At 31.1% G+C, this 12,037-nt stretch overlaps 2 protein-coding genes across 3 annotated transcripts; one reads left to right on the forward strand and one right to left on the reverse strand.

The window, feature by feature from the left end:
- Positions 1 to 1,838: 1,838 nt before the first annotated feature.
- Positions 1,839 to 6,818, forward strand: LOC109811046 (plant intracellular Ras-group-related LRR protein 6). Of its 2 annotated transcripts, XR_014434217.1 has the most exons (4): positions 1,839 to 2,128; positions 3,305 to 3,474; positions 5,717 to 6,524; positions 6,671 to 6,818. XR_014434217.1 is itself a non-coding variant. In XM_020374680.3 (3 exons), the coding sequence occupies exons 1-3, from the start codon at positions 1,919 to 1,921 to the stop codon at positions 6,393 to 6,395; spliced, it is 1,059 nt and encodes a 352-aa protein (XP_020230269.1). In that variant the 5' UTR covers positions 1,839 to 1,918; the 3' UTR covers positions 6,396 to 6,818. The 2 variants fall into 2 exon arrangements, 1 of the variants encoding a protein (XP_020230269.1); XM_020374680.3 differs by having other exon boundaries at positions 5,717 to 6,818.
- A 1,164-nt stretch (positions 6,819 to 7,982) lies between these two features.
- LOC109811025 (pentatricopeptide repeat-containing protein At2g37320) lies at positions 7,983 to 10,326 on the reverse strand. The gene has a single exon (XM_020374657.3). It carries the CDS (start codon positions 10,221 to 10,223, stop codon positions 8,715 to 8,717), a length of 1,509 nt encoding a protein of 502 aa, XP_020230246.1. The 5' UTR covers positions 10,224 to 10,326; the 3' UTR covers positions 7,983 to 8,714.
- Positions 10,327 to 12,037: the final 1,711 nt, after the last annotated feature.

Below are 12,037 nucleotides of genomic sequence, written 5' to 3' on the forward strand. Positions count from 1 at the left end.
AATACTAAATATTACCTTAGATTAGTAAAAATCAAACTGCATCTTACTTTTATTTTTAACATTAATTTCATATAAGAATTTATTATCAAACAAAACTCAAATATAGTATTATGGATATTATTTTTTGTATAAGATTTATATCATATTTTGTTAACTGATATTTTTATCTCAATAATTAAAATTAATAATTATTGAGATAAAATTAAAGTAATATTTAATAAGTAGAGGTGACCAATGACCATGGATATATCGATCTAATCCAACCAACTTGACTTGACTCGAAAAAAAAAAAAAAACAAATTAGATTGGTTCACAAGTTTTGATTGAGTTAGATTTATATGAATCTAAATAAATCGGATGGGGCATCACATTTATCAACATCATACCTAATTCAATAGTGGACATATAAAAAATAATAATGCATTATTCAGTAAAAAGAAATCACGTACTGTTATTTGTAATTTTTTTAATCGAATAATTCTATCAATTTTCTTTTGTAGTTTAACATTTTAACTTATCTGAAAATCTGACATAATTATTTTTATTGAATTGAATTTATAATTTTAAAATTTCATCAAACATATATAGAGTGAATACTTAATTAATTTGATTCTTGAAAGATGGTAGAGATCATCAATAAGTTTGTAAAAGATTATTTTTGTGACATCTAAGTCTATAAATTTTAATTATGTGATGCAAGTTAATGTTAATCAATTTATTATATTTAGTTTCTTGAACAATTAAAAATTATTTTTTATTAGTTTTTTTTGAACAATTAGCAATTAAGTGTCAAGTTGACATTTTATTCTCTCTTTTAATTGGTTGTTTCCTCCTAATCATCTAATATGAATTATAATACAAGATTTTTATATGGGGTATTCTTGACTATGGGTATTCTGATTAAAATGAAAGGTTGTTATTTTGTTTCATATGTTTTTTGTAATTAGATTTTTCTATCTTAGTTATCTTTAATTTTTTTGTTTGTTCTAGTTACATGTTTAGGATTATAAATCCTAAATTATTGAATTTGAAGTTTAACAAAAATAAGTGATCATTATAAAAGATCTCAAGCAAAAATGTGTTAATCATTGGGCTTTTGACCTCCCTTAAATAAAAAAAAAATGTCAATCAAATATGGGTGTTTTTGTTGTGTTAAATGAATTGTAAAACTCTATTGATTAAAGTGGGAAAGAACTTAATGATAATGATCCTCTGTATTAAATGGAGAGAGAATATATGTCAACATAATAATTAACAGCTAAGTAGTCATGAAACAAATAAATTTAGTAACTAAACATTAAAAAAAAAGTTAACTTATATAATAGAGATAAAAATTAATATATTATTTCTAATTTAATTAGTAACTTTTAAAGATCTATCAATTATTATCACGTCTGACATTTTTCAAGGATCAAATTAAATATTTATTCATCATATACCAGATTTTTATCTTTAATTATGGGTTTCTATTAAATATATTTTTTTTTCTTTCATATCATTAATTTAATGTACACTCAAATTTCTTCCATCTTATCCATTCAATTTCTGTCCAATGCTTTCATATTTTTTTTTCACTCCATTTGTTACATCTATCACTTTTCTTTTCTCTATTTTTTTCTTACGATATGCCTTTTATTCATGTCAATGATCATTAGTATTATCTTTATTAATTTTTGATTGGTTAATTAAATATGTGGATAGAAAATAAAAGGGGTTGACTTGATCAAAGGGGTGAACGTGGCCACGCGAAGCATAGGGTTGTTTATGATACGTCACTCACTCCGCTCTTCTCTCTCTTCTCATCCGTACGTCCTCTCTCCATATAAACCCAACACCACTCTCTTTCTTTTCATTCATTCCCACTATCTTTCTTTTCATATATCCTTCTTCAAACAAAACAAAAACATATATATTAAAGATGATGTACGAGGTGGAACAGCAACGGTTTGAGCAACCTTTGGCAAAGATTGAGACGAGGAAGAAGACGGAAAGAAGTAAAGGCACAGGCATAGAGGAAGAGAGGCTTGAAATTGTCGACTTGAGTTCCATGTCCTTAGACTCCCTTCCCAACCCTTCTCTCAATTTAGCCACCATTTGCAAGTTGGACCTCTCCAATAACAATCTTCAGGTACCTCCATGCATGCACATATATCAATTTTCTCTTACATCAATTCAAACATACATATATCATTTCCTTCATTATCTATGCATATTATAATCAAACACATACATATATCATTTTAATCCAGACTTAATTACTTTATTTCTCTTATAATAAATGTCTTATTTTAATTTTTTTTTAAAATAAGTGTCGTATTAATTTTTAATATAATATTAATTACTTTTTCTTCTTCTCCTTTGATATTCTCATAATATTTTTTTTTAAAAAAAATTATTATGTTGCATCGCTTCTAACAAATAAAATTATAAATTTAATTTTGTAAAATTATTATTTTCTTTTAATTATTTATTAATTTTTCTCGATCCGTCTAAAACAACTTAAGAAGTTGCTATGGAACAAGAGAAATATATTACAACCTCAATGAGTCGATATCAATGATTTTTCTTCATTTTTTTTAATGTTTTTGAATAAAATGTCATGTGTTTGTCATACGTCTGTATTTATGTTTGGAAGCCCGTTTTTCCAGGTTCTGGGTGTAAGGTTCATTTTCAAAGTATACATTATGGAGACTTCAAAAAAATGAATATTTTTATAGCACGGGTTATACATGGGGTTGTTTTTATATAGGTTATCACCTTCCTCCAACTACAGATATAGTGCTATGGAGAAGTTTCCGTTGCACCTTTAATTTGCACTTATGTTTCCACATAACGTACAGATAATTAAAGGGGCAACTACTTATCAGATATTATCATATGTTAATATTGTATGGGGTTGTATTTGGAGTATATATTTATTTTCACCTCTTTTTTTTATTTATTTATAATCATCGTCTATATATATATACGTTTAGTTTATAATTTCTTTGAGCAATCATTTACTGAAGAGGGAGAAATGTGAAATAAGATCGCATATGTCTTTAAAAAGATAAAGACAAAAATATAATATTATAAAACTATTACTATATGTTTTGTGTATATATACGTCTCTTCTTGGCTAATTGAACGCGTACATGTTAGAGTGTATATTAATTAATAATAGAATAAAAAGAAAAAGAAAACAAGTAGCATTAGGTAATTAATAGGATTATATTTGCGGGTTAGTTAATTAGCTAGCAGCCATATATAAGTTAATTAAATGAATCTGAAGTGGTTGTCGTTTGATTAAATAATATTGTGACAGAATATACCGGAGTCCTTAACGGCGAGACTTCTGAACATGGTGGTGTTGGATGTGCACTCCAACCAGCTTAGGTCACTTCCGAATTCTATTGGCTGTCTCTCTAAGCTCAAGATTTTGAATGTCTCTGGCAACCTCATCGAATATCTTCCCAAATCAATTGAAAATTGCAGGTAATTCAATTCATCTTCTTTTATTTCTCTTTCTACTTTTCCTAGCAAATAATTAAGTTAATTGCATGCATGTTGTTTCATACAATAATCTAATTAACAAATTCAATAGAATTGCATATTTTAATTATAGGAAAAGGTTAATATAACCCGTACCAAGACGGGTACAGAGAGAGAGAGGGGAAACAACAAACATAAATGTACATTATTGATTATGTGATTTAAGTCCGTGTTTTAAAAACCAATGAATTGATAATATGTTTTCAATTTAAATAGCATCTAAGTCAAATCTAATCACAGTTTAATAATTAATTTAACTTATCAAACCGTGACTTAAATATCTTTTTGATTCGATTTTTAATTAAAATATTCATACAGTTCGCTACCTCTATATATATAAAGCAGCTTAGGTTAGTCAAACAATACACATAGTGCACGAAACAGTCCGAAGCACTTGAATAAGTTGCTTTCCACCTTATGATATGTCGACTCTTTAATTTCTGTGTTTATGTGTTTTATTTTATTTATATTTTTTCTTCCTTTGATACTAGAGCATCAAGGATATCCATATATAAGAATACTCAAATCCTACATCATGATTAGATTCGAAAGCTTTATAAGTTATAGATTATTAAACATGTATTGATCATGATAGGGAATAAGCTAATTAAAGATATACCTACCCTATAATTTTTATAAAATAACTTGCTTTACTAAAATCATCAAAAAAAAATTGTTGAAATTTGTTATTTTGTTGACTATATATACAATAATTCAAATTCTGAGTTATAGATACTAATTGAATATTTTAGTTTCTAAAAACTTGAATGGTTAATATGTTGATCCATCAAATTAAAAAACTGAATGTATTAGCCTTTTGAATGGTTAACTACGAAATGTTGTACACACATAACTTGTAACTTTTTTGAACATAATTTTTTACTGATCAACGACGTATACCAATTTAGAATTAACAATATATATTATGTGATTGGTAAAGACTGAATATTCAAATATGATATTGTATAACTGTTCTTTTTAATCACTTAATGTTGCAAATTATACTTTTATATAAATAACAAGAACGAAGAGTAATATTAGAAAAAAAGTATATATATATATATATATATATATATATATATATATATATATATATATATATAGATTAGTTAATGTTATAATAACCATTGGATAGATTTTTTTTATGCTGCAGGAAGAAAAGAAATTATTCTTCGATGAAGTTACCATTTAATTATGTGGGTATTGTTTGTCTGGGATGAGTGTGAGGGGGGTTAAAAAGGGAAGAGGAAAAAGAAAGAAAACATAAAACAAAATTAAAATCTTAAATACATTAGAATTTCATTCACTGTATATGGGTCCCATATTCTATTAAATATATATAATATGTATGAGAAAACCTCCCTAAAAAATTAGAATTTTGTAAGCATTAATTGTGGGCCGCTATCACAAATAGCGGGCAAGAATTAAAATCGTCCATTTTCTTAGGATGTCATTATAGTTACATCTGACTTATAATAAAACAGAAGATGGACGACACCTTGCTAAAACAATTATTTATACATAAAAGGAAGAAAAAGTCAATCCATAATTGATTATCCCGGGGAAAACTATTATTCTTCCACAATCACCACACATCATCCCCAACCGCAATCGAAATTTGCGTACCCACGTTTAAATATGAAAGCAACAATACAATAACCAAACAATCTCCTCATCTTTCTAATCATAGTTATCAAATTCATGCTTTCATTTTCAACCGTTATATCATAGAGAAAATAGGTCATGCATGCACTTTAGACTGCCTTCAAATTCAATTATCAAAACAAATATACCACCATCAAATCACAAACTATCATTTATGATTAATTTTTTATATATATAAATAGAAACAGATTTACTGAAATTCATTAATAATTTATTGTATAATACAAAATGAGATATGTCTATAATCGTATAGACTAGCATGAAATTCAAAAACCTATGCCAATCCATGAGCGATTGTATTCGCTTGTCTTTAGAGTGAAACTAATTAACCTTGTAGTTTTTTGAGCTATCTAATAAGTTTTACAGTTTGTTAATTTTTATAATAAGTGTCATAATATTCATGATCTGTATTAAGTAAAGTGATTAATGTAATTTTTCACGAGGCATGCATGCATGCATGAGTTAGCAAGTTACATGGAGGTAGTAAGTAATTAACGTACGTGGAACTTGGATTGAGCAGAAGCTTGGAAGAACTGAACGCGAACTTCAACAAGTTGAGCCAGCTCCCAGAGTCAATAGGGTTCGAGCTGATAAACCTGAAGAAGCTATCAGTGAACTGCAACAAGCTGGTGTTCCTTCCTCGGTCCACCTCTCACCTAACCGCTCTGAAGGTCCTGGATGCGCGCCTCAACTGCTTGAGGTCTCTGCCAGAAGACCTAGAGAATCTCATAAACCTGGAAGCCCTAAACGTCAGCCAGAACTTCCAGTACCTGGTGGCCCTACCCTACTCCATTGGCCTCCTCCTCTCCCTGGTCGAACTCGACGTCAGCTACAACAAGATCACATCCCTCCCGGACTCCATTGGCTGCCTCAAGAAGCTCCAGAAGCTCAGCCTCGAAGGCAACCCCCTCGCTTCGCCACCACCGGATGTCGTCGAGCAGGGGTTGCATGCGGTGAAGGAGTACCTCGTCCAGAAGATGAACTCCGGCCACCAGAGCCCCACCAAGAAGAAGTCCTGGGTGGGGAGGTTGGTCAAGTATGGCACCTTCAATGGACAATCCAGAAGTGTGCCCCGCGAGGACCGTGAGGCTTTCATTGTTCCTGATTATAGGCCCATTGATGGCCTCACTTCGCCACGCTACATGGGCATGTTTTCTCCTCGCCGCCTCTTCTCGCCGCGTAACTACTTCAGCACTTGAGGCTCTATATCAGAGTAGCTAGCTTTACTGCTCAGGTGTTGGACTTTTTTAGAGTGCATAAAGGGAGTGGTGGTGGGCTCCACAGACTTCATGGATCCACTGGCTTTGTTTCATTGTAAGAGTGTCTGTGTAAGTAATACACATACATATATGTTCTTAGCTATATCCTGGCTCTGGTATGTAAATAAACTTCATGCTTCTGTGGCCACTGTGTTGGTGTGTTTGGTTTACTGGCACTACACTTTCTAATGAGAAGTTATTATTGCATGATTCAGGATTACATGCTCTCCCCAGCCATTCTCCATGCAACATATTGTGTGGAGTGGAGATTAATCAGGACCACATGAACTCGGACCATGTAATAATTTGTCCTTTTTAATACATCTGAATGAAAAGCTTATCTCACCTTGGGTTGACTTTTAACTTCAGTAGTCCAGTTTCAACTCTCTAAATGGGTTTCCAAACATACTTTATCATATATATGTGCCTGCAGCGTTTACCAATAGCAAAGCAAACAGAACATTTACGACTATATATATATATATTCGATTCTATCTCAACGAGAATTTTCACACATGTATTTAAGGGGATGATCTCAGGACTATTCAGTTATTTCCAAGAGTTTTCCTGCTAATCACAAGATGAGATGGGCTGATAGGTAACTATAAAGATATTTTGATATTTTAGTATTGGAGTCAAATGAAGAAGATTAGCAAAAAGATGAGCATTCAGAACTTGTAAGTACATCCGTTGGGAGACCAAGAATGTAATGGAAGTATGAAGCTGCTGTAATTCTGCTTAAGAAACCAGCAGTACAATTACAATTTTACTAGGATTTATAATTCTTGGATTCTCAGCCAGAAAACTTATCGATCGGATCTAATCAAGAAAATGTTAACAAATATTAAACAACTAATACGAGTTTATAAATTAATCTTTCACTGTTAACTTTAAGATATTATAAATCATGTTTATAAAAAAAAAAAAAAAAAACCGAGTTTGCAAATTGCAACTCAACATTTTTTCCCCCCATCAGTTACTCTTATATCCCCTTGGCTTTCATGATATGGTCCCTTCTTCTCTTCAATCCGTTTGTTGTACAACACCAATTTTGAATGAAGCATAGATGCCTTTGGAGACCGTACTAACATGCCTATCAATTGTTCACCAAATTCTCTCTTGACACGATATTGAAAATTTTCCTCTCAACATTACATTTTTCTTTTATTTTGGAAATAGACAGGGAATGGATGTTGGGGGAGGGAAATGAATATAATGTTTACTTCTTGTACAGGGAAATAGAGATGGCCCTTTGAAATGGGAACCTATATTGTTGATTATACCAACACTTACCGTTGTACATTTGTGATCCAACGGTTGCACCTGTATCATAGGACGAACGTATGATGCTCATTAAAGAAAATAAAATAGCTCTCTGACATATAAAACTGTTGATCATTTACCTGTCTTACTTAAGGGGTAGACTTTCTCCTTCCTATTTTCGTATGTGTCATGGTAGTAGGAACATAAAATAAAATAAAATATCAGGTTATAATTTTTCATTATTTAGCATGTTAAATCCAGAAATGATTGGGAAAATCCTTATGATTAAAATTAGTATAAAACACTAGGAAGTATGCAAGTATACATAATTTTGAATGACTCAGTCATGAAAATCAATCATGATTCATTACGAGATTTAATCTAATAAACTAACCAACCAATACCCTATGAAACAAAACTTCTTGGTAATTTAACATCCAAAATCTTGAGATGCTCTCCATGATGTAAATCAAACCTCCAGCGATTTGAACTGATGTGGAAGTTGCATGAGCTACACATGCATTGCTTCATCATGTACGTGATATCCAATGAAGGTTTTCTCAGTCATGTCAGCCTCAAGGTGACACTATTATTTGTTAAAATCAAGTGTCAAGGAAGTCTTTTCCCAATTCTACTGCCAAGATGATGATTGTGTCATCCTTTAACAATGACCAAGTGAATTGAAGTCAAATGGGTGCTATTGCACTTTGTCCATGGGACAGAATCCACATCATGCTTGCTTAAGTTTCTACCACAGTCACTGCACTAACACGTGTCAGTTTTTCTGCAATAATTATGGTCCTGATAAGGACAAGGAGCATTATTAGCACTTTCAACCAACATCAAATGTCACGTGAACCTTATTGCTTGCATTGTTTCTTGAATTTCACACCACCAATGAACATTTCACTGACTAGAAAATGACTGCCCTCTGTTCCTACCCATGCCAACTCTGAATGTCAATGCTGGAAATGTTAGCAAGCCCCGACAACAGAGTTAGCACTGTGAAAACCAAATATTTTCCTCCTCACACATCTGAGACTGAAGGTTTAAACTTCTCATGTGGTCTATCAGACTATTCATCATCAAAAGCATCTCAGTCATTCCGTTGTTTGACTTACCTTGTGCTTCAAATCTATGGACTTTGCTTTTGACTTCAATCCAACTACAACCAGGATTTGGTTTGAGACCTTTGTCTTTCATTAATTTTCGCACTCGTGATACCTGATTCCACCAACCTACTCTTGCATATAGATTCGCTAGCTGTTGAAGTGTTGCTGAGCACCCTGGTTCCAACAATAACCTACTCTCTGCTGCCTGGATGCCAATCTGAACATTTCCATGAAGCCTGGAGGAAGAAAGTAGTGAACCCCATATTACAGCATTGGGAAAAATAGGCATATTTTGGATGAAATCACGAGCCTCCCGAAGCAAACCAGCCCGACCAAGAAGATCCGCAATGCAAGAATAATGATCTAACTCTGGCTGCACACCATGCTCAACCATGGAATTAAAGTAAACTTGACCTTCTTTGACAAGACCTCCATGCCGACACGAGGATAAGACGCCAAGGTAAGTAACAGCATCAGGATGAACACCTTGCTTTATCATCTCTTCAAAGAGATTAATCACCTCTTGTGCAAGCCCATGCTGCGCATAGCCACTGATCATGGTGTTCCATGTGACAACATCCCTGTCCTTCATATTTTCAAATATGTACAAGGCATCATCAATTGCCCCACATTTGGAATACATCGCAATGAGAGCATTATCAATGTGGAGGTAAGAATGAAAACCCATTTGAATTATTTGACAATGTGCACATCTACCATGTCCCAAAGCTCCGCTGCCCATACAAGCACTCAGAAGACTAGTGTACGTAAAATAATTTGGTCTCAAATCTGAACCCCTCATTCGATGGAAGAGCTCCAAACACATGTCAACACGCCATTCTTGTGCAAACCCAGAAATAATTGCCGTCCATGAAACTACATTTCTCACAGGCATTTCTTCAAACATACGGTATGCATCACCCAATAAGGCACACCTGCTATACAAACGTATCAAAGAACTTCCAATATAAACACTGTGAATGAACCCAGTTGTTATTGCCAAGCAGTGATATTGAATTCCTCCCCAAAAGTCACGCTTGGACCCACATGAGCTCACAGCCTGTGACAAGAAACTCGCATCAACTCCGAATTCTTGTTCCATCTGTAGAACAGAGGATTGAATAGTCTTTTCAGTTGCACTCCCCCGAGTAGCTGAATTGTGAGCAAGAGGGATAGTTGCACTGTTTTCCAACAAGTCATCAATGAGCTTAAGATGAATTTGACAATTCTCACCATTAGTAACACGCGTTCTTTGGGATACAAGTTTAAGGACTCTTAGTGCATCTAACCCTTTAATTGATTTCGTGGGTGACAATTTGTGGGACGAGAAAAGCCTGAAATTTATATTCTTAAGACAGAATGTTGTGAGGAATGCTTGAATCCTTATGGGCATTGTAATAGGATTGAGGCCTCTTGGTGGTGTGAAACATATTCTATGAATTTAAGAGGAATGCTATTCTCCCACTTTAACATCACGGACCAACCCACCTATTTATATTTCATCAATTCATTTATATAGGTTCAAAAATAATTAAAATATTAATAATTAATATGTATAATTCATAACTAAAATTGATAATAAATAAATATTATATATCTAATATTTGTAATAGATAACTATTTTTTAATATATAAATTATATTTTATATTTATGATAAATAATTTATATTGTGATATAATTTTATTTTAATAATTAATAATTTTAAAAATTTTAAAAACTTTCTTGTCCAATAAAACTCCATAAAAATAATTTTAAAAAAATAATTGGTATAAATACTTTCGTATAAAATAACTCCTTTAACTGATATATAGAAGATAACGTACAATTTATTTGATAATTTATATTTTATATAATTTTATTTGTTCAGGTATATAAGACTTATGGTCATACAATTTATATCATCAATTAACTAGATATTATATAACTAATGATATGATTGTTAAGATAATAATTATAAAAATTAATAAATTTATCATATATAATATAAAATTATATTATATTCTCAGTATAAAACCTATTTTCTCTATATTTGAAAATGTACAACGTTTTTAGAAAGAATTATTATATTAATACGAATCAATAAAATTTTAAATTTTAAATTTTAAACTAAACTATTTTCTGAAATTTTCTCATAACTAATTATATTATGAGGAACTATGTCATCCTTTATTTTAAATATCACAAGTTTTTCTTTTTTTAGAAAAATCAAGTTAACTGATTTCATTCACTAATATATAATAATACATGAAGAGATATGATTATATACATGTTGATTAACTTGAAATTCGACTAACTTAACTAAGTTATAAGCAACCAAATTAACTCGTTTAGAAATAAAATTGACCTCACAATTTTTAAAACTATTAAAGACCTGCTTATAATTATTAATAATATTCTTGAATTCAGTAACATCTAAAACTAAATCCTTTACACAATCAACAACTCGTATACAATCTAACTAAAAAATAATATTATCAAGTTGTTGTTTCATAACCCAAGTAAGAGCTTCAAGAGAAGTGCAATGACCTCACACTTGAGTAGAAGGAAGGTAGTTGAATTATTTTTTATTAAAATTGATTTTCAAGGAAAGTAATGTAGGTTTGGATGTTTTTATCTTAAAAGCAAGTTTGCTATAATTTTTTCAACTCAATGTCAAAGCTAATTTTTTTTATTTCTTCTAATTGCACTAAGGGTGAAGTAAAATCAATTTTACCTACCATAACAAGAACCTACATTTTTATAAAATCAAATTTGACTATAATCTAAATTAATTTCCATTATTCTTCAACACTCTAAGCAGAGAATTCTAAAAAAAAAACAATATAAATCAATCAAACAAAAAAAAACAAAGAATTATCAACAGGTCATCCACCACCTAGTCAAAAACCAAAATGGGTCAAAACCAATACATTATTATTCTTTTTATACTTTTGGTAACCCTATATGTTTTCTAAAAGAGTAATGCTATATCTAATTATATATTTTTTAATGTTTTATAATAAAACATTAAAATATAATATCTTAAAATATAAAATCTTGAATATTTACCATATAAAATAAATAAAAATGTAAATTATTTCTTTCAAAATTGATGAAGAAATCGGTTTTTGGTTTTTAGTTTATAGTTTATAGTTTTTACAATTGGTAAGTGTTTGTGTTGGACTCCCGTGGCGTCAAAATGGGGTATAGGGACGACACCGTTTTTG

This window comes from Cajanus cajan, chromosome 5 (assembly GCF_000230855.2).
Source record: "Cajanus cajan strain Asha chromosome 5, NIPB_CcT2T_4, whole genome shotgun sequence".
Taxonomy (NCBI): domain Eukaryota; kingdom Viridiplantae; phylum Streptophyta; class Magnoliopsida; order Fabales; family Fabaceae; genus Cajanus; species Cajanus cajan.

Excerpts from the sequence above, each read along its gene's own strand:
- LOC109811046 (XM_020374680.3), top strand. The coding sequence starts at position 1,919 with ATGATGTACGAGGTGGAACAGCAACGGTTTGAGCAACCTTTGGCAAAG. Across the intron at positions 2,129-3,304 it reads TCTCCAATAACAATCTTCAG|AATATACCGGAGTCCTTAAC; the intron begins GTACCTCCATGC and ends ATATTGTGACAG. Across the intron at positions 3,475-5,716 it reads AAATCAATTGAAAATTGCAG|AAGCTTGGAAGAACTGAACG; the intron begins GTAATTCAATTC and ends TGGATTGAGCAG.
- LOC109811025 (XM_020374657.3), bottom strand. The coding sequence starts at position 10,223 with ATGCCCATAAGGATTCAAGCATTCCTCACAACATTCTGTCTTAAGAAT.